A 22,701-nucleotide genomic window follows, 5' to 3' on the forward strand; every position below is an offset into this window, starting at 1 on the left:
ATATAACACACAATGTCAGCAAAATGAAAGGTAAAAATCATGTTATCGTAATAGATCCATAAAAAGTATTGGATAACATTCAGAAACTGCTTATGATAAAAGCCTTTAAAAATTGAGAACAGAAAGCTTATATGATAGTATAGTAAAAGCTACTTATGTAGCCGGGCGGTGGTGGCGCACGCCTTTAATCCCAGCACTCGGGAGGCAGAGGCAGGCGGATCTCTGTGAGTTCGAGGCCAGGCTGGACCGACAGCCTCCAAAACAATAGAGAAACCCTGTCTCGTAAAAACCAAAAAAAGGAAAAAAAAAGCTACTTATGACAGACTCATAACCAACATTATGCTGATTGGGAGAAAGCTGAAACAATTCCTTTAAGTTCAAGATTATCACAAGAGTGTCCATTCTATTAGGATTGCTTTGGGGGTATGTGGGTATGTGTATGAGTGTGTTTCCATATGAATTTTAGAATTGTTTTTTCTAGTTCTGTGAAGAATATCATTTCAATGTTGATGGGAATTATATTAAATTTGTAGATATAGCTATTTCATTTCACTTATTCTGCTAATCCATGAGTAAGAAATGTCTTCCCATTTTCAGGTGTTGTCTTCAATTTCATTCTTAAAGTTTTTTATTGCAGAGGGCTTTGGTTTCCTCTGTTACATTTATTTATTTTTGTTATATCTTATTGTGAGTGTGTATTCTGATTTACTTATTCAGAAAGAATGCATATTTTAGTGAGCTAAGTTTCAGTTCTACATTCTGTCTAGAAAATGAAGTTTCTTTTTTTAGATTCCTGAATTCTGAAGTTGGTTTGAATCATCCCACCTGGAGTGATGTTTTATTTGAGACTTTGAATTATTATCCATATAAGTTGACTTTTCTATGGCTCTTCTGTGAGGAGTATCCAGCCCAGAATAATGTCTAGAGAACCAATGAGGCTTTCACATAAATCTGTGGATTGAGAGAAATTTTTTGCTGTTATACTTTGTATCATATGTTGTTTTGAAGCACTGTTCAGGCTGGGAAGGCAAGGGTGAAGGTTTTGCAATGGTCTTTAAGTTGTATATTCCTGGTTCCAGGGACCCATCAGGGTACTATTCGAATACAAGTTCTTGTTGGTGGTGCATCACCATCCATCCTGAAAGAGCTCGGACATGGCATCCCAATCTGTTCGCACTTTACCATGACCATCTGCAAAAATAAGACTGCCATAGTGTGGGTTTCTGAGGAAACAAGTAAGGTTCTGTCTCTGGAGAAATGTTGAGCAGCTGAAACAATGGGAAGTAGCCACATCAGAGGAGTCAGTGCAGTTACAAAACCCTGTGCCTCTGGAACATGCAGGACACAACCCAGCCTCTCTTGGGCTTCAGTCCCCATCCCACTTTTCACTCAAGACTTCCCTCCTCTGTTAGTGACTGTTTGTGACTCCAAACAGATATGACAAAGATACTCGGAGCTGTCCTTGAACTAAAAAGCAAATGATCCTTCTGAGGAGTGGGAAGATGAGACAAGGCAGGTATTTTCATTTCACATTCATGTTTGTCTGCCCTTAGGAGTAGCTCTAATGGCTTGTCAAGGCAATCATGCATTGCGACATTTATTTCTTGGTTTGTTTCTTTGGTGAGTTGTTGCAAATGGGATTTTTTTTTCCCTGATTACATTCTTAAAAATTCTTTTTTTTTTTTTTTTCGAGACAGGGTTTCTCTGTGGCTTTGGAGGCTGTCCTGGAACTAGCTGTTGTAAACAAGGCTGGTCTCAAACTCACAGAGATCCGCCTGCCTCTGCCTCCCGAGTGCTGGCATTAAAGGCATGCGCCACCACCGTCTGGCTCATTTTAGTATATAGTAAAGGTACTGAACTTTGATTTTTGTATCATGCTCCTTTGCTGAAAGTATTTACCAGGTCTAATTAGCTGGTGGTATCATTAGGGTCCTTTAGAGTATAGGATTTCACCATCTGCACATAGAAATAATTTTATCTCTTCTTTTTCTGTTTGTATCTCTTTTACTTCTTTCTCTGGCATCACTGATTTAGCTAAGACTTCAAGAATGATACTGAATAAGGGCTGAGACAATGAACACACTTGTCTTAGTCCTGATTTTAAAAGGACACTTGATTTTTTCCTTTAATATAATGCAAGCTGTAGGTTTGCTATATATAAAACCTTTATTATGTTGGCATGTTCATATTATTCTTAGTGTCTTCAGGGCTTTATCATCAAGTGGTGATGAGGTTCATATAAGGCCTTTCCTGCATCCATTGAGATTATCATGTGATCTATGTGTGCTGTATGAAATTTATTGATTTGGATATGTTGAGCCATCCTTGCATATCTGAAATGAAACGGTCATGATAATTTTAATGTGTTGCTGAATTTTATTTGCATGTATTTTATTGATAATGTTTGCATCTATGTTCATTAGAAATCAGTCAATAGTTTTTTGTTATGTTCTTTTTTGGTTTTTAGTATCAGCTTGTTACAGATCAGTTTAAAGTGTCTATATCCTCTACATTTTATTTTGGTAAGCCATATATGTCTAAACATTTATCTGTTTCTTGCAAATTTTCCCAGTTTTAGAATATAGATTTTGGAGCTAGAGAGAAGGCTCATAGGTTATGAGCACTGACTGCCCTTCCAGAGGTCCTGAGTTCAATTCCCAGCAACCACATTGTGGCTCACAACCATCTGTGATGAGATCTGGTGTTCTCTTCTGGAGTGCAGACATACATGGAGGCAAGATGTTGTGTTCATAATAAATAAATAAATCTTTTGAAAAATAATATAGATTTTGTTTGATTTATTTTTCAGAGATCATTGTCTCATATATACCAGACAGACCTCAACCTTGCTATGTAGCCAAAACAGGCATTAAACTCTAATCCTCCTGCCTCCACCTTTGAACTGCTGGGGTTACAAAGGATGAGCCACAATGCCCAGGTGAATATATAGAGTTTTCTTTATTTTACTTCTTTTGCTTTTGTTTCTTTAGACAGGCTTTCCTTGTGTAGCCTGGACTGGCATGGAACTCACTATGTAGACCAGATTGGCCTCAGACTCTTAGAAAACTGCCTGCCTCTGCCTCCTAGAACATAGATTTTCAAACTGTTCCTGATGAGGCTCTGGATTCATTAGTGCCTTGTTTAAATATCTCCTTTATTGCCTCTAATTTTATGAAATTGGGGTTTCTCTATTTCTTTTGGTTGATAAGGTTAAAGGTTTGTTAATAATGTGTTTTGTTTTATTTTCCAAGAACCAACCTTTGCTTCATTAATTCTTTGTGTTGTTCTTTTGGTCTTTATTATCTCTTCATATCTACTGCTTTTGAGTTTGGATGGTTTCTATTTTTATAGGACTATGAGTGGCAACACTAGATTGTTTGAGACATTTAAATTTTTAAATGAAGCACAGTTATAATTTTATCTCTTAGAAATGCCTTTTCTATGTTCTTAAGGCTCTGGCAAGGTATGTTTTTATTTTCATTTGATTCTAGGAACCTTTAAATATCCTCCCCAATTTCTTCAACAACTCATTAGTCATTCACAAATATACTGTTGAATGCTTATATTTTTACATTTTCTTTTGCTGTTAATACTTAGTTTTACATGTTGCATGTTTCAGGGAGGGGTATGTGTGTAGGTTACAGGACAACTTCAGATGTCTCCTTTCACTTCATTTGATATAGGGCTTCTTGTTTGGGTTATAGATTCATGTTACTGTGTCCAGTTTTATGTGGATTCTGGAAATCCAAACTCAAGTTCTCATGTTGGCACATGTGGTGATATCTTGCTTATACTCTTACAAATAAAGCTTGCCTGAAGATCAGAGGGCAGAGCTAGCCACTAGCTAACCATAGAGGTCTGGAGGTCTGTACAGACAGACAGAAAGTGATATGGCTGGATAGAGAGAGGAAGTGATAAGGTGGGAGGAGACAGGAGTTCAGTCTCCTTTTGGCTGGGAAGTTGAGTAGGTAAGGTCGCTATGGTTTCTCCTTCCTCTATCTCTCAGCATTTCTCCCCTATATTTGATGCCTGGCTTTTATTACTAAGACCTATTAGAACTCGTGTTACAAGTGCATTAAGAACTTCACCCAATGAGCTATCTCCCCAGCCCTGGATGCTGTTTAAATCTAGTCAGTTAGTGTGTGTCTTTTAATTGTGGAATTAAGTCCATTTACATTATTATTAAGAGGGGTCCTAAAATTTTGTTCCTTGTTTTCTTGATTGGTTGGCTGTATTGTTGTTTGTTCTTTTCTTTCTCCCATTTCTGTTAGGGTTTGACTGGTTTACTGAGTGAGACATAGTTCTTTCCTAGCTTCTTGCCTTTGTTCCTCTATTCTTCTTATGAATTTGTTCTTTCATAGGGTTTCATTGTCTTTCTTTTCCCTGTGTTTAAGATCTTTTCAGTTATCTTCTGCAGTACTGCTCAGTGGTCATGAATTGCTTTACTTTGAGGATGTTTGTAAATCCCTTGATTTCTCTTGAAGTATCTTAAAGTTAAATTGTGCTGGATAAAGCAATGTTGATTGATTGATTTACTTTCAAGACTTGAAATACATCATTCTATGCTTTCCTGGACGTTAAGGTTTCTGTTGAAAAGTCTAATGTTGTTTTTATATATTGCTTTTTGATCTGGTATTAATAGTGTTTCTTTGTTTGGCATAGTTTGCATTGTGATCATGATATACTAGGAGCATTTCTTCTCTACACAGGTCTATTTTGGGCTCTAAATGTCTCTCATGCTTAGATGTCCATTTCTTTCCAAAAATTTGTAAATTTTTCAGCTATAATTTCATTGAACAGGCTTTCTGCACCTTAGGTTTTCTTCAGCTTCCCCATAGTCTCTTGATCACATCTTAAAGTTCTTGGACATTGCTTATTCATGTATTTATTTATTCTATATTAATTCTGAGTGTTGTATTTCTTTGCTCGTGTCCTCCGTCTCCTACTTCTCTCTTCTGCTTGGCTAAGTCTCTTGGCGATGCTTGCTACTGATTGTCTATAAATACACATTCACTTCTCTTACTCCAGTCTGGATTTCTTGCTTCAGCCTCCTAATGGTAGAGTTATAGCCATGTGCCACTGTATCCAACACAACCCATTTTTTTCTTGATGAGCAAAAGATTTGAACAGATATACTTCATTTATAAAATAATAAAGATTTTTAGGAAAGGCCAATAAGTACACAAAGAGATGTATAATCATTTAGGAAATGCAAATTAATGCCTCAGTAATACCAGGCATTGTGGTATATGCTTGATTCCAGGATTTATGAAGATGAGGCATGAAGATTAAAAGTTTCAGACCAGTCTCAGCTACATATCAAAACCCCATTTCCAAGTAAAAAAATTCAGTTCTGTTTGATCTCTAACTATTTAGAATGTTGGTCCGAATGTGAACAGACTTTCACCCTGCCATAGTTCTGGCACATACTAGTGTGGTATGACATATTAGCTGCTCCAGAAGGAAGGAATGGTGTTTGCAGTTTAAAGAGCATTTTTACATTACTTGGCTCACATGATCACCAAAATTCTTAATTCTTAAAGTTACTTTTGAGTCTAGACTATGAAAAGAGAATAATGAATAAATTGCTAAGGTTAGTAATGCCAGCTTCGTATCTATGCCCTTTTAAAAAATTTGTGAGGTGCTCTGGCATAAAGCTATGGTAAGTTTGGCATCTCCTGGAAATAAAAGTGTGTATTATTTATCACTCTTTACTGTAGTAATAACTTCTCTTCTGCCATCAACTACTGGGTAATATATATATTTCTGCTAAAATAGCAAGTTTTCAAGATCTAGGTCTTCCTCTGAGCTAAAATAAGTAGCCATCCAGAACAGCATCTATTGCCAAGGAAATAGTTTTGAACTGGCTGTGTTAAGACAGAACTCTTTTGTCTTTGCAGACAAATTAGTTTCCCTGGATTTATTTTTGCCCACTAGTCTTTGGGGTATCACTACAGATTCTAGCTGATGTCTGTCTTCTGTTTCAAAGATGCTGTTAAGCCTGTGAGAGGTGATACATCGAGACAGATCACATACCCTGAGAAGCCACAATTCTGTTGAAAGTGAAGGGGTAAATTTTAAGTGCTAAAATTCCAGTATCACTGGACCAGCAACAGTTTGAGAGAGAGAAATGGTGGGTAAAAGGTGATCGACATGTTGGTAAGTTCCCAAGATCTTTTCCAAACATCCTTGACTCCTTCACTCAGTTGTTTTGACGAACCAAAGGTATCATACATAATGTTGGATTTCATTTGGCATCACAAGTGCAGCATAGCTTTCTTGTAGCCAGAAGGGTTCCAGATGCAAAGATGGATGGATGGATAGATAGATTGGTCTCCCCACTTTCTTTTTCTTCCTTCCTCCCCCCACTCAGCAAGATTTCACATATCCTGGGCTGGCCTTGAACTCACTATATAGCCAAAGATTAGCTTGAAATCCTGATCCTCCAGCCTCTACCAGCTGAATGCAGAGTACAGGCATTCATGGGAGGCAAGCACTCTATCAGCTGAGCTATACCTCCATTTCCAAAGATTTTTTTTCTTTTTTTACAGATCATGGCACATAGTTTTCTTTCCTCATAGAAGGGGTTCATTTGGGATTGGTACTAGAAGATGATCCAAATGTCTACTACTTCTCCTCTTTTTTTTAGTTTTTCATTCCAGTCAAGGTTTCTCTGTGTACCTTTGAAGCCTGTCCTGGAACTCACTTTGCAGACCAGGCTGGCCTTGAACTCACAGAGATCCTCCTGCCTCTGCCTCCCGAGTTTTGGGATTAAAGGCTTATGCCACCACTACCCAGCAAAAGTGACTTCTTAAGATTGCTAGTGATGAACAATTATAAAATTCTAAATGGAAGTTAATCTTTTTACAACTATTTACTTATTAGGTTTCCTTTAAATGAAAAATACATTCGAGCCACTTGTGGAGGTGCACACCTTTAATCTCAGGACTCAGGAGGAAGAGGCAGGTAGATCCCTGAGTTCGTGGTTAGCATGGTCTACAAAGCAAGTTCTAGGACAGCCAGGGCTATACAGAAAAATCCTGTCTCAAAAAAACGAAACCAAAAAACCTAAAACAAAACCTGAGAGAAATATACTAATTAAAAAATCAAACTGGTCCCTCCATCTTAATATACTTAAGAGTTTAGTAGAGTAGAAGAAAATCAAAATCATAGTACAGTATGAGTTATAAGATTATATGAAAATGTATAAAAATATGAATTATGTGGCTAGAAAAATTAAGAAAGCATTTCTAATAGTCAAAGAGATAGTAAGACCAAGGCATAAATGCAAGAAGGGTATGGCATCTCCATTTGCTATTTAGCCCCTGCAGCAGCCATTAGTCAGGAATAAGTAAGAGTGGCTCTCAGCAAACCTATCAGTTCCAGGCATCCATTCACAGAAGCATCTTCAGATGTCATGGTAAAGAGTTACCTGAAAGCAGGAAAAGCTATAAGGGTTCTGAGTACTTGTATTTCTTCCTGCTGGTTCTCCTTTATCATTTGAATAGAGATTCAGAACACGGGGGTTACTTTATTCAACTCTTTTTGTCTGGATGTTGAAGCAATGAATAAACCCCCTCACCCTGCTTCAGTATTATGTATAATCCACCAGGCCAGTGCCTTCAATAGTGCATCCTTTGGCAGAAGTGGGAAGACACAGGCACAGATAATGGACACATGCAGTATAAGCTAAGTGGAAGCAGAAGAGGGATCATAGTGAAAATGGGAGCTGGGAAGCAACTGCTTTTGTGAAGAGAATGAATCTGTTGTATTAGAGATCATTCCCAAGAGAAATGAGTAACACAAGGTCAGGGCTGGAACATAGACAAGAGGCCCTGTTTAGGAATGAGTGAACAGTTCTATGAACTATAGAGGAGAATTCTGGGGCAGAGGACAGCTGGAACATAACTTAATGGCTTCTAAAGAGAAAGGTTTTGGTCAGGGAAATTTGCTTAACATGTACAGGGCCCTGGTTTAATCTTCAGTACTATAGAAATACAAATAGAAAAAATAACAACAACTAAGCCAGGTGGTGGTGGTGCACTAGTTCTGAAACTTCATCCTTTGATGTTTCTTCTTTTAAGACAGGGATTCTCTGTGTAGCTCTGGCTGCCCTGGAATTCACTCTGTAGACCAGGATGGTCTCAAACTCACAGAGATCCACCTGCCTCTGCCTCCCAACTGCTGGGATTAAAGGAGTGTGCCACCACCACCTGGTTCCTCTAATGCTTCTAATCTGTAAACCAAATACATTTTTTATAACATGATTGCTAATAATGAAATAGTAATTTCTCTGAAATTCAATGATGACTTTGTGGCAACACAGATTAAACTAAAATTTATGAAGCTTACACAAACAATAAAATGCTCTGTTATCTATGTGTTTCTTTGCCTAAAAAGGTAAATTTTTTTGCTCCCTTGTCTTTAAAACTGCAATTCAGGGACTGAAAAGTAATAGAACCTGAGTGATCACATTCCCACATGGTGGCCATGGTCGTCTCCTACCTCGCATTTTCTGTTCTTCGGCTTATGCACTGGTGCAAGTAGAGATACTCCTGAGGTGCACTGGTGGACAAGGCAGGCTGGATGTGACTTGACACAGGGGGCTCAAATGTGAATAAAGTGGGCTGGCTAGAGTGTGAAGGGGCTGAGGACTTCCTTTCTCGGAGCAAGTGCTGACTGGAGCTGCTGAACTCAGCTGGAGAAGAGCGGGGACCATGACTGACTGAAGAAAGGTTTCTCAGGGAGTCTGTGAAAAGAAGAAAGATCTCTGTGAGTGAAATAAGGAAAGGAGCTGTGTGGTGGTGGCGCACACCTTTAATCCCAGTCCTTGAGAGGCAGAGGCAGGTGGATCTCTGTGAGTTCCAGGACAGCCAGGGCTACACAGAGAAATCCTGTCTCAACCCCACCCGTCCCAAACCAAAGCAAGACAAAAAAAATCCCCAAATGATAAAAGAACAACAAAAAATGAATAAACAAACAAAGGAAATAAGGAGGGGTGAGGAAGAAAGTATTCTGGTGAGAGACAGCAATGTGGTGCTACATTTTCTCCTTTATACAGTCACTCCATTGGTGGAATAGAAGAACCACCCGATTATTGGACTTGCTAGCACCCACCAAAAGGGAACTCTGGTCCCCAGACCAGTAAGGGGCTCTTTCTGCACCCACTAGAAGAAGAGATGGGAAAGAGACAATACAAAAACACAGTCAGCAACAGAAAAACAAATATGACACCGCCAGATTCTAGAGACTCCACACCAGCAAGACCCCAACATTCTAATGCGAACGAAGCAGAAGAGAAAGACCTTAAAAGCACTTTCATGAAAATGATAGAGGCCCTAAAAGAGGATATAGGAAAATCCCTCAAAGAAATGGAAGAAAAAACAAACCAAAAAATGCAAGAAATGGAAGAAAAAAACAAACCAAAAAAATGCAAGAATTGGAAGAAAAAACAAACCAAAAAAGGCAGGAAATGGAAGAAGAAATGAAGCAAAAAATGCAAGAAATGGTAGAAAAAACAAAGCAAAAAATGAAAAAAATGGAAGAAGAAACAAACCAAAAAAGGCAGGAAATGGAAGAAGAAACAAAGCACAAAATGCGAGAAACGGAACAAAAAGCAAACCAAAAAATGCAAGAAATGGAAGAAAGAACAAACCAAAAAATTCATAAAAGGCAACAAACGGACGAAGGAGGAGTAGACGCCAGGAATAATCAAATTGAGGGCTGAAGTCAATAAAGTAGAAACCAGGAAAACAATACAAAGAATCAATGCAACGAAGAGTTGGTTCTTTGAGAAAATCAACAAGATAGACAAACCTTTGTCCAAACTTACCAAACAGCAGAGAGTGAACACGCAAATTAACAAAATCAGAAATGAAAAGGGGGACATAACAACAGACTCTGAGGAAATCCAGAGAATCATTAGGTCATACTTTGAAAACCTGTACTCCACGAAATTCGAAAATTTAAAGGAAATGGATGACTTCCTGGACAGCTATCATTTGCCAAAACTAAATCAAGAACAGATAAGCAACTATAACCCCTATGGAAATAGAAGCAGTCATCAAAAGTCTCCCAACCAAAAAAAGTCCAGGCCCAGATGGCCTCAGTGCAGAATTCTACCAGAAATTCAAAGAACAGCTTATACCAATTCTTCTCAAAGTGTTCCACACAATAGAAGCAGAAGGGTCTTTGCCAAACTCATTCTATGAGGCTTCAATAACCTTGATCCCCAAGCCACACAAAGATACAACTAAGAAAGAGAACTTCAGACCAATATCCCTCATGAACATTGATGCAAAAATACTCAATAAAATACTGGCAAATCGGATCCAAGAACACATCAAAACAATCATTCACCACGATCAAGTAGGTTTCATCCCAGGGATGCAGGGATGGTTCAACATATGAAAATCCATCAACGTAATCCATCATATAAACAAGCTGAAAAACAAAAATCACATGGTCGTCTCACTAGATGCTGAAAAAGCCTTTGACAAAATCCAACACCCCTTCATGATAAAGGTCTTGGAGAGATCTGGGATAACAGGGACATACTTAAACATAATAAAAGCTATATACAGTAAACCAACAGCCAACATCAAACTAAATGGACAGAAACTCAACGCAATTCCTCTAAAAACAGGAACAAAACAAGGCTGTCCACTCTCTCCACACCTTTTCAACATGGTACTTGAAGTTCTAGCTATTGCCATACGACAACAAAGGGGGATCAAGGGGATACAAATTGGGAAGGAAGAGGTCAAACTTACACTGTTTGCAGACGATATGATAGTTTACATCAATGACCCAAAGAACTCTACCAGGGAACTCTTACAGCTGATTAACACCTTCAGCAAAGTGGCAGGCTACAAGATCAACTCAAGAAAATCAGTAGCCCTACTATATACAGATGATAAAAGGGCTGAAAGAGAAATCAGAGAAACATCACCCTTTACAATTGCCACAAACAACATAAAATACCTTGGGGTAACGCTAACCAAACAAGTGAAAGACCTGTATCATAAGAACTTTGAATCTTTAAAGAAGCCCTCAGAAAATGGAAAGATCTCCCATGCTCTTGGATAGGTAGGATCAATGTAGTAAAAATGGCAATCCTGCCAAAAGCAATCTACAGATTCAATGCAATCCCCATTAAAATCCCAGCACAATTCTTCACAGACCTTGAAAGAACAATAATCAATTTTGTATGGAAAAACAAAAGACCCAGGATAGCCAAAACAACCCTGTTCAACAAGGCAACGTCCGGAGGCATCACCATCCCTGACCTCAAGCTCTATTACAGAGCTATAGTCCTGAAAACAGCTTGGTATTGGCACAAAAATAGACAGGTAGACCAATAGAATTGAATTGAAAACCCGGGTATTAACCCACACACGTACGAACATCTGATCTTTGACAAAGAAGCTAAAAATATACAATGGAATAAAGAAAGCATCTTCAACAAATGGTGCTGGCATAATTGGAGACTGGCATGTAGAAGAATGCGGATCGATCCATGTTTATCGCCTTGCACAAAACTTAAGTCCAAATGGATCAAAGACCTCAACATAAATCCAGCCATACTGAACCTCTTAGAAGAGAAAGTGGGTGGTACCCTTGAATGAATTGGTACAGGAGACAGCTTCCTGAACATAACACCAGTAGCACAGACAGTGAGATCAACAATTAATAAATGGGACCTACTGAAACTGAGAAGCTTCTGTAAGGCAAAGGACACAGTTAGCAAGACAAAAAGGCAGCCCACAGAATGGGAAAAAAATTCACTAATCCCACATCTGACAGAGGGTTGAACTCCAAAATTTATAAAGAACTCAAGAAGCAAGTCTCCAAAACACCAAAGGACCCTATTAAAAAGTGGGCTGCAGAACTAAATAGAGAGTTTTCAATAGAGGAGTCTAAAATGGCTGAGAGGCACTTGAGAAAGTGCTCAACATCTGGGAAATGCAAATCAAAACAACTCTGAGATACCATCTCACTCCTGTCAGAATGGCTAAAATCAAAAACACCAATGACAATTTATGCTGGAGAGGATGTGGTGAAAGGGGGACACTCCTCCATTGCTGGTGGGAGTGCCAACTGGTTCAGCCACTTTGGAAATCAGTATGGAGATTCCTCAGAAAAATGGGAATAAACCTACCACAAGACCCAGCAACTCCACTCTTAGGCATATATCCAAAAGATGCCCATTCATACAATAAAGATGTCTGTTCCACTATGTTCATAGCAGCTTTATTTGTAATAGCCAGAACTTGGAAGCAACCTAGATGTCCCTCACCCGAAGAGTGGATAGAAAAATGTGGTACATCTACACAATGGAGTACTATTCAGCAGAAAAAAATAATGGAATCATGAGATTCTCAGGCAAATGGATGACACTAGAAGAAACCATCCTGAGTGAGGTAACCCAGTCACAAAAAGAGAAACATGGCATGTACTCTCTCATATATGGATTTTAGACATAGATCTGGGGAGTGCCAGCCTACAATCCTATGGCCAGAGAGTCTGGGAAACAAAAACTTCATTTAGTGGCTGATCGAAGAAGAGGCAGACTCCCTTGGTTAAGTACTGAGCTGAACTCAAGAAAGCCAGTAACAGAGAGGGAGGACTGATGATCAAAGGGATTAAGACTGGGCTGGTTTAACCCCCAGAAACAGCTGATCAGACAAAGGTTAACTCTTGAATCCCAGGCATCAGCCTGGGAATCCAGCATGGGACTGATCAAGACCCCCTGAATCTGGGTGTCAGTGAGGAGGCCTAGGGAATCTATTGAGCCTTGGGCAGCAGATCAATACCCATCCCAAGTATACACACGGACTTTGGACTCCCATAGAACAATGTGAGGTGCACTCTCACCCTGAACTCTTGGGGAAGGGTCTAGGCCCTGCCCTATATGAAATGACAGACTATGGACACCCCCATGGAGGGCCTCACCCTCCCTGGGGGAATGAGGGGATAACGGGGGGGGGGGCTGGGGGGAGGGCATGGGAGGAGGGGAGGGAATGGGAGAGGGACCTGGAACTGACTTGTGAAGCAACCTCGTTTCTTATCTAAATTTAAACTGGAAAAAAAAAAAAGAATGGCAAAGTATTCTTTAGGTGAGGCTCAGAGGTATATATGGCAAGGCTTCCCCGTGGTCTAAGTAACAGTGTTTATGAATAACTGACCAATGTGTGCAAAACTGGCCAGTGTGTGAAAAAAAACTAACAACCTCAACTTCCTCCTTCTGGATGACTGCAACCTATGACTGCTCTCTACAGAGACTTCTGTAGTAGTACACAGGGTAGGATAGGGATGAAGTAGGTTAATTTTATTGGGGAGAAATCACTTATATGAGAAACCGATATCCCAGGGTCAGCGCTCTGAGCATCCAATCTCTGCTTCCCTTCAAGACCCTACCGGAACCCAGAAAGAGTGCCTGTCCTTTCCCTCATGCCTAAATCCCACATGCTCACGTATGCACCTGTGGGTGGTCATAGTTAGATCTCTCGCTACAGACCTCCTTACTTAGACTAGATAACTTCTCCCATGTTGTACATAATAAACACGGTTGAGTTTCTGGTTTGCAGGTGCCCATCAGAATGAACACATCCCATCATATTCCAGCTTCTGTATGTCTGTATTTTGTTTCTGGTTGACCTGGAATTCATTATGTGATAGTTGAGTCTCTAACTCATAGAGATCTGCCTGCCTCTGCCTCCTGAATGATGGAATCAGTTGTGTGTCACCATGCCTGACTGGCTATCCTTTCTTTATTCTCATGTCACTACAGCCAAGGTTTCCAGGACCAAGCCCTGTAGGGTATGACAGGTTCCTGCTGTTATCAGCCCCCTTGAAGCTTTTGGCTTTGCTAAATGAGACATTGCTTACCTAAGACTCACTGATTGAGGTTCAGAACTGTGCCTTTCTGCAATAATGGTAAAAGCACAAATGAATGCTAAGCTGTCCCTTCAGACTAGACCCCTGTTCATCCTGCTCTTCTACAACTACCAAAGGCAGCTTTGTTCTCTGTTCCCCACGTTTCTCTTTCCACTGGTCCTTCTTTGTTTCTTCTTATCTCAAACTCTCCTCTGTTACATTAGAAAGGAAGTGAGGTATTTAAGGACAGATAAAGTCTTAGAGTGCTATACCCCAAGCCCTGAGCATTATTCATTTGACTGTCTCTTTAAGCTTAGTTCACATTTCCTCAGTCTGACCTACTTCCTGCTTTCTCTCCTCACATAAGCAAAGCAGATGGAAGCATCCTCAGTCTCTGAACATAGCAGTCTCTTTTTTTGGTGATTCTTTGTTTCTTCTTACACTGCTCCTTCATCCTGACTTCCATCTCTACCCTTCTAGCTAGCTTATACGAAGACTTCAAGATCCTATGCAGATATTACATTCCCACAAAACCCTTCCTGAATGCTTTTTTAAAAATTTCTTTCTGGGTGCTGACAAACTTCAGCTCGTGTTTCCTTTAGATCAATGGTCACTTTGATTTCCTGCTCTTGGTTTCTGAGAAGTACGTCAGTGAAGTTATTGCTTATACAGCCCCAGCATTTACCTAATAGAAGGTTCTCAGTTCATAATTATATAAGAAAAACATTTCATATTTAAAATTTCCAACAGTGAAACTTATGTTCTTGAGAAATAAAAGTATAAAGAAATAAGTTCAGATGATGTACTAGGTAGGGAGGAATATTTTGAGGATGATGGTTTTCTGGAGTTATTTAGATCCTATTAGAAGAGACAAGGTTCTTTGGCTACTCTCTGTTTTCTGACCTATTTCAGGCTGTACCATCTGAATGGCCCAAGGCAGGATCATCAGCTTATTAATGCTCTATAGTACTAATTACTCTCTAGTCACTCCTACAAAGGGCATCTTCTGTTAGTGCAGAAGAGAGAAAGCCAATGAGCCTCTGGGGAAAAACTGTTCCACGATAGCTGTATTGATCTCCAAAATGAATTCCTATAACAGGTCTCACGGTGGCATAGATGTTTGTTAACAGAATCAATGCATTTATTATTCCATTAGATTTGCAAAATGAACTCTCTAATGGTAGATGAGAGAGGGTTTATACCAGGGACAGAGTAGTCATGGTACCAGGAGAGGAACACACGTTGTTTTGCCTGAGAAGACACAGGAGAGGTATAAAAAGAAACCATTTGATAAGCTTCTATACTCTCAGGTGGCTTTCTGGCTTCCTACTGCTCTGTCTACATCTTCATTCCTTAGAATTTAGTTCTAGACCTTCCTATAAGTTCCCTCTGACGCTAAAGCCTTTCCCTGGAGGATATTGCCTATTACCAAGCTTTTAAAAACCACCCAAGTAATGACAACTCTCACACTTCAATCTCTAGCTCAGTTCTTCCTACTGTAATCACCCCCTACCTGCTGTGCTCCTCCTTTATACATCTTATCAGCAGGTTAAGCTCAGCTACCTAAGTCAATCTCCTCCTTAGTCCTGTGCTTTCTGTCTCAGGGAAACACATCAACACCTCTTCTCATCAGTTGTCCAAGCCAGAATCCTAGTTATCATCCATGACTCTGCCCTGCTTCTCAACAATCATGTCAGTCTGTCTCTGCCTCACTTAGCAATAGCTTCCTGTTCTTCTTAAGACAACTTACAGAGCTTTGTCTCTTTTGAGAACTATCTTCTTGTTTATTTATTCAACTGTGTTTCTTACCAATGCTGCTTGCACTTCAGAGGATTTCCAGGAACATACCAATCTCTCCCACATCATTAGGCTCCTTCTGCAAACTTAGTGAAGTCAGAGATTCGAATACTTTCATAATAGCTGTGGCCTTGTTTAATGCCTACTGAATCACATAACTTTATATTTATTGACCAGACAGATAAAACACATCAGATAATATAGACCTACTTCTTCAATAACAGTTACTAATTTCTCATTACCTTCAGGATAAAGGCACCTTGATTTGACAATGAAGGGCATTTTGTCATAACCTGTATATTTTGTGTTGTTACTCAGTGCTTCCCTCAGCTTCTGCAAGGAATTATTGTTCTGTGTGTATAAATAAAAGGAATGATCATCTTTGTCCTTGCAGTCCTCTGTCTTAAGTGTAGATTGGAGTCAGTTCCGTGACTCAGTATATCTATTTGCAGTTATTTTGCCTCTCAGAGTTTCAGTTTCCTTATTTATAATTCAACAAGGGAATTGGAAGACACAGGCAATCTTTGTTGTCTTTATTTACTTATTCATTTAAGTATGTTTGTGTTGGGAGCTGGATATGTATACTACAGTGCACATGAGGAGGTTAAAGGTACCTCATATAGATGATCTCTACACAGTGAGCTCCTACATAGTGACATAAAAACGAAACACCAATAAAACATCTCTGCCTGAATTTATGTGATTATCTCCTGGTGCTTGGTGTTTTGGGGGTTGGCTTTCCTTCTACCATGTGGATTTGGAGGTGGGGTGGGATGGGGTAGAGTGGTGAAATCAGGCTGTCAAACTTGACTTTTAGTGGCCTTACCTGCTGAACCTTCTCATAAGTTAGAGAGAGACAATCTTGACAAGTGGAGTATAAATAAGCTTACATGTTGCAGGTATATGACACATGTTCCAATTATCTCTATTACCTGTAACTATTACAGCACATTCAATACATATTTATTGAATGAGTGAGTATACTGAATAAATAAAAAGATTTCCCCAAGCACAAAAACCCAAATGTGTCTGTTCCTTGTGGTCAAGCTCTGTATCTTATATGTTAATAAGATGAAGCAGAGAGTTGAGATGAGTTGGGTCCTCTATTGTATCCCATTAAATCAGCCAACATTTCCATGTAAGGATCTGTAGCTTTGGAAAAGTTATGTCAAAGTTGGCTTATACCAACCCTTGCTGAAATCACATTTCTGTTGGCAACTTTAAAAGAGCTCTTCCTGGCCTGATAATGTAGTTCATACCTGTAACAGCACTTTGGAGTCCTAGGCAGGAGAATTACTGCAGTTCTGAGGCTAGCCTGAACTGCAATGTGAGTTCTAGGCTTGTCTGTCTTACAGAGTGAGATCTTGTTTTCAAAACAAAACAAAACAAAACAAAACATCAAAAAGAGATCTCTACCTTGTGGTTGGGGAGATGGCTCAGGGGTTAAGAGCACTTATTGTTTTAGTAGAATACTAGCATTTGGTTCCCAGAATGACATAGCAGCTCAAAAACTATCTCTGACTTCAGTTCTAGGGGATCTGATATCTTTGTCTGGTCTCCTTGGGCATCAGGCACTCACAATGTGCACATACATATGTCCCCAACTATGATATTGTATACATATTTGTCACTTATACTCATGGATAAGTGCAGTCCTCATCCCTCATCAAGGAAATTCTCTTTGCAACAGATGGAGAGTATTATAGAAAACTGTAGCCAATCAAATACAGAGTTGTGGAGCCCACTTTCAAGGGCTATAAGTACAATACAACTTCTGCACCTAAGGCTTAGGGACCATTGCAGAGGGGGTAAGGAGAAGATTGTATGAGCCAAAGGAACAGGGAATTTGTTGTGAAATTATATCCTAGGAATGTCAGAAGCTACATTTATTAAGTCTCACCAACATGACTGTCTAAATAAGAATGGAACGAGGAAAACAACAATAGGCATGCTAACATAGGATGGGGGTGGGCAGAGCCAGGAAAGCTTCAAACCTACACAAAGAACTACAGGCAACTAAGGAATCCTGAGAGTTAGAGAAATAGTTTTCCACAGGCAAAAGCACACTAATTGGTTATCCAACACCAAATGGTCTTTCAAAACATACATAAAGGTGTCATTCAGAATGAAAAGGTTGTATGTATGTATTTAGGAATCAATATAAATACACACACACACACACACACATAACAACAATTAATGAATAAAGAGGCCATGAATTTGAAAGAGAGCAAGGAGAGTGATACGAGAGAATTTGGAGGAAGGAAAGAGAAGGGGGAAATGAAAGAACTATGTTATAATCTCAAAAGAAAGAGACAACAACAAAGCATGCATGGCATGTGTTTATGCATATGCATGCGCACACACACACAAACCAACAACAACCCCCTCAAAAGACCCCCCAAATCAAATGAACTCCAAGCTTCACCCAAGGTTTTCTTGCTTATTTTAGGAATAATAATGATGATGATAATAATAATAATTTGAATTCAGTTTACCAGAATAAGGTCTTTTAACTCTGGACACAGAAGGCACTATACCCTGTAGTCCTGTCCTCACTGAGAGCAGCCTGTGCACTACAGAGAGAGCACTGTGAGGGGTTGCCTTCACTCTCCCTGTCAGCTGCAGGCAGGACATCACACAGCTTGGGTTTTGTGTTGTTCTGCTTTGTTCATTATAGCTATTCCTTTCAGGCAGCAATCGCCTTTGGTAACTGGAGTATGTTTTACATGTATGCTCTAGATAGGGTTTAGGAGTGCTATGACTTGAGACACCACAAGCACTCCACATACCAGACTACAATTAAAAATATCAAAATTATATCCAAATACTTCACAGAACAAAATCTCCATGGTATGATGTATATAATAGAAAAGGACATATCAAGTGAACAACTGAAAGATTGGTTTCCCTTTGTAAGTCTGCCTCTAGCTTGCTATTTAACTCTGAGCAAGTAAGTTGCCTTTGATGAACCTTGCCCACCTCAACTGTGAAAAGTTACTAGTACCATATACCCTACTGCTTATTATAGAGGGTTGCTGAAAGGATAAAAATGAAACACAAACAACCAAAATGTAACACATGAATATTTCTAACAGCATTATTCCTGAAAACCAAAAAAATAGAAATCACCAAATTGGAGCTGGAGAGATGGCTAAAGTGGTTAAGAGTACTTGCTGCTCTTGCAGAAGATCCGAGGACCAGCATCGTGACTCACAACAACCTGTAACTCCGATTCCAGGGGATCTAGCCATCATTTGGCCCTCACAGGCACCAGGTACACATTAACATACAGCCCTCACATAAACAGATAAGAATAAGTAAAACTTAAGAAGAAAAAGCCAAAAGTGCCCACTAACTAATGAGTGACTAAATATAATATGGCAGTCCACAAAGTGGAATGTTAAACATATAAATGAATGAAATACTGAAACACACTATTCTTTTTTTTTTTTTTTTTTGGTTTTTCGAGACAGGATTTCTCTGTATTGTTTTGGAGGCTGTCCTGGAACTAGCTCTTGTAGACCAGGGTGGCCTCGAACTCAGAGATCCACGATCCACGGGCCTCTGCCTCCTGAGTGCTAGGATTAAAGGCGTGTGCCATCAACGCCCGGCTATACACACTATTTTGATGAACCTTTAAAACAATGTATTTTGTAAAGGAAGCCAGTTATAAAAGATGAAGACTATACAGTATAACTTATGTACAGTGTTTGGAACAGACAAATCCACAGAGAGAAAGCAGACAAAATGAATGCTTAAGGCAAACATGGGGTTGGGGGGGGCAGTCAAAAAGGGAGAATGACTGCTAATGGCTATGAAGTTGCTTCTGGAAACATTTTTAAAATTAAGGCTGAGGAGATGGCTTCACACCCATATAAATACACTAAGACCCACTGAACTGTATATTTAATAGGTGAATTTAATGGTATGTGAAATAAATCTCATTAAAAGATTTAAACATACAGTTCGATAATTTCTCAACAAGCTAAATATACCTATCCCCTCCAAAAAGTTAAATCTACATGACCCACCAGTCTCACGTGTAGGTGTATATCCTAGGTAAGATTATGTCTATGTAATGAATTTGTACAGAAATATGTTCAGGGCCAGTGAAATAGTTCAGTGTGTGAATGTGCTTGTTGCCAGTCCTGGCAACCTGAGTTCTATCATCAGGATTAAACTTTACCTACTGAACTATCATACTAGCCCAAAATATCAGAAACTAGATTGTCATAATGATTGTACAACTTGTACACTTCAAATGGGTTAAAAAAGACTGTACATGTCTGGGCATGATGACACATACCCTGGAATCTCAGGAGTTCAAGGTCATGCTTGGCTAAGCAGTGAACTTGAGGCCATTCTTGGATGTACAGTGAGATTGTTGTGGTGATATATTGTTTATGATTTATTAAAGTCTCTGGAGATCAAAATAGCAAAGCAGCCATACTAGTTAGCTATAGAAGCCAGGCAGTGGTGGCACACTTCTTTAATCCTATCACTTGAGAGGTAGAGGTAGTCAGATCTCTGTTAGTTCAAGGCCGCACAGAGCTACACGAAATTGATCCAGTCCTAAAGAGAATCAGCTCACACAAAGATGATCTCAGCACTTGGGAGGTATAAAATGCAAAGTGTCTCACGTGGGGATTGATTCTCCAGACATACTGAGGAGAGGCAGCAGTCTGAGGCTTGGTGAGAGCTCGTGGAGACAGGATCAGCCCTTCTAGCCTGAGGTAGAGGTAAGAAACAGTGGCTTGGCTGCTTTGCTTCTTTGATCTTCAGCTTGAATCTTGAACCCTAATATCAGTCTCTGGGTCTTTTTTTTATAGTGCTACAGACTGTGTCTCAAACATCAGAACAAAGCAACAGGAAACAAAACAAGACCACACACACATACACATACAAATCCTAGCAAACTATTACGTGTGGGCAGAGATTAATGGTAGTCTAATAATATATACCTGCCAGGCATAATAGCTCATGTTTAAAATCTTGGGAGGCTGAGGCAGGAACATGTTTTTGAGTTCAAGGTTAGCCTGAGCTATGTAGTAAATTCTAGGTTGGTCAAGGATAATGAGGCTCTGTTTCAAAAACAAACAAACAAACAAACAAAAAAGACCAGGCATGGTGGCACACCCCTTTGGCCCAGGCACTAAGGAGGTAAAAGCAGAAAAATCATAGTGTGTTTGATGACAACCTGATCTACACAGCAAGTTCCAGGCCAGCTAGGATTACATAGTGAGAACCTGCTTCAAAATAAAACAAAGCTCAACCTACCTTTATTTTTCCTTATTTCCGATGTGAAGTGGAAACTGTTCTCACTAAAGTGGTATATATTTGAGTAAGAGATCTTCCCCCTTTTCTAGTTTCATCATCCCACACCCCTCCTTTACTCCCACTTCACCTCATAATTACAGCGGGACAATATGACTCGGAGACCCAAGTGAGGTGGAAAATCATTTCTGGACAGTGACCCTCATGTCTGGACAGGAGTCATTTCAGCCAGACCCTAAGTCTGGTTTTGCCATCATCAGACTGAGATCCTGCCCAGTTTGGAGCTTTAGTCCTGCCTTTGGAGTTAGGAGGATAATACTTGGCCTAAAATCCCTATGTTATATGGCAGTTTTCAGAGTGGAGGTCAGAGTGTGAAAGAGACCATGCACATATATAAAATGTTAAAAAGATTTGTTTTTATTGCCTGGATTCTTTTAAGAGAAGAAAATATGGTACAAATAAAGGAAAAACATTAGACAATGTATGGCTGGGATGTTTTTGGTATGAGATGGACATGCTGTTGCAATGCTGTGTTCTGGGTCATTAGCAAGGTCAGTAACACAGCAAGAAGAAAAGGGAGGTTTCCAGACTCCTGGCCTGGCTTCTATCTCTAAGTCTAGACTAAAGATAACGGCTGCAAATGTCTGAGTCAAATTGTTTCCTTTTAAACAGGGTTTTATTTTTTTCCTTTTCTTCCTGGCTTCGTTTTAGGGCTCTACAAAATCACTCCCCTTCCTTTCCACAACCACCCCTGGGAAGCCTGCCCAGCATGTAAATACTCCTCCCATCTCCTTGCAAAACTGCAATGTAGGAAAGCTTCAGAGGGTTTCGGCAGAGGGGCTCTGCCCAGGCCAGTCCAGCCATCAACAGCAAGTGATAACAGGAGCAGGAAAGGAGAGCTGGCAAGTGTTTCTGGAAAAGATGATTGGCCATATAATGACCAGTTCCCTTATCTCAATGCCCTTTTTATCTGTATCCCTACTCTACAAATAATCCACATCCCCAAAAGTCTCAGAATCCAGACACAGGGAGAACAAAATCCTGGAGCCTAGGCTGGACTCAAAGCCTGTCTCTTCTAACTCTGACCTCTGTGACTTGGACATGGGAGGATTAGAGAGCTTTCTATAGAAAGTCTTTAGCACAGTACTCACTTCTTCTTACTGTGAAACCTTGAGAGGGTCAAGAAGGATGAGTTGGATGCATGGATGACAAGACAGCAACTGTCATTTTTCTTGTCAACTAACCTAGATGCTACATGGGGAACTGATAAGAACAGAGAGGATAACAGTGACCATAAATTACAGCTACTATTTACTAAAGATTTACCAACTATTTCTAGTTTCCCTGTGAGGAAGGACTCCTACTGCTTTTTGTAGAGGACATGAGTTTGGTTCTTAGCACCACACTGGGCAGCTTACAATTATACATAATTCCAGTTCCAGGGTGATGTGACACCTCTGGCCTCTTTAAGCACCTGTAGTCATATATATATATATATATATATATATATATATATATATATATATATATATATATATATCTCCAAGCCACAGAGCTAAGAAAGTTAAATAAAGAAACAAATACTTCCAAATCTTTTCTTTGAAAGCCATCCATGTTCTGACTGTAGTAACTACTCACATTGTAACTACTCACAGTTAATTCCCAAGCAACAATGTGTAACAGAAAGAATCCTTCAAAGAGCTTTGCAGGGCCTCCTTGGCATTTGGCATGACAGTGAGGGAAATGAGG

At 39.6% G+C, this 22,701-nt stretch overlaps 1 protein-coding gene and 1 pseudogene across 1 annotated transcript in view; both read right to left on the minus strand.

The window, feature by feature from the left end:
• Gab2 (GRB2 associated binding protein 2) overlaps nt 1–22,701 on the minus strand; it is a 164,989-nt gene that overhangs the window by 17,474 nt on the left and 124,814 nt on the right. The window contains exon 3 of the mRNA XM_005073940.4: nt 8,506–8,749. Coding sequence (XP_005073997.1) covers nt 8,506–8,749 — 244 coding nt within the window. The remainder of the gene's footprint in view (nt 1–8,505; nt 8,750–22,701) is intronic.
• On the minus strand, nt 254–8,492 carry LOC106021456 (annotated as a pseudogene).

The sequence above is a fragment of the Mesocricetus auratus genome, unplaced genomic scaffold (genome assembly GCF_017639785.1).
Source record: "Mesocricetus auratus isolate SY011 unplaced genomic scaffold, BCM_Maur_2.0 Super-Scaffold_4256, whole genome shotgun sequence".
NCBI lineage: Eukaryota > Metazoa > Chordata > Mammalia > Rodentia > Cricetidae > Mesocricetus > Mesocricetus auratus.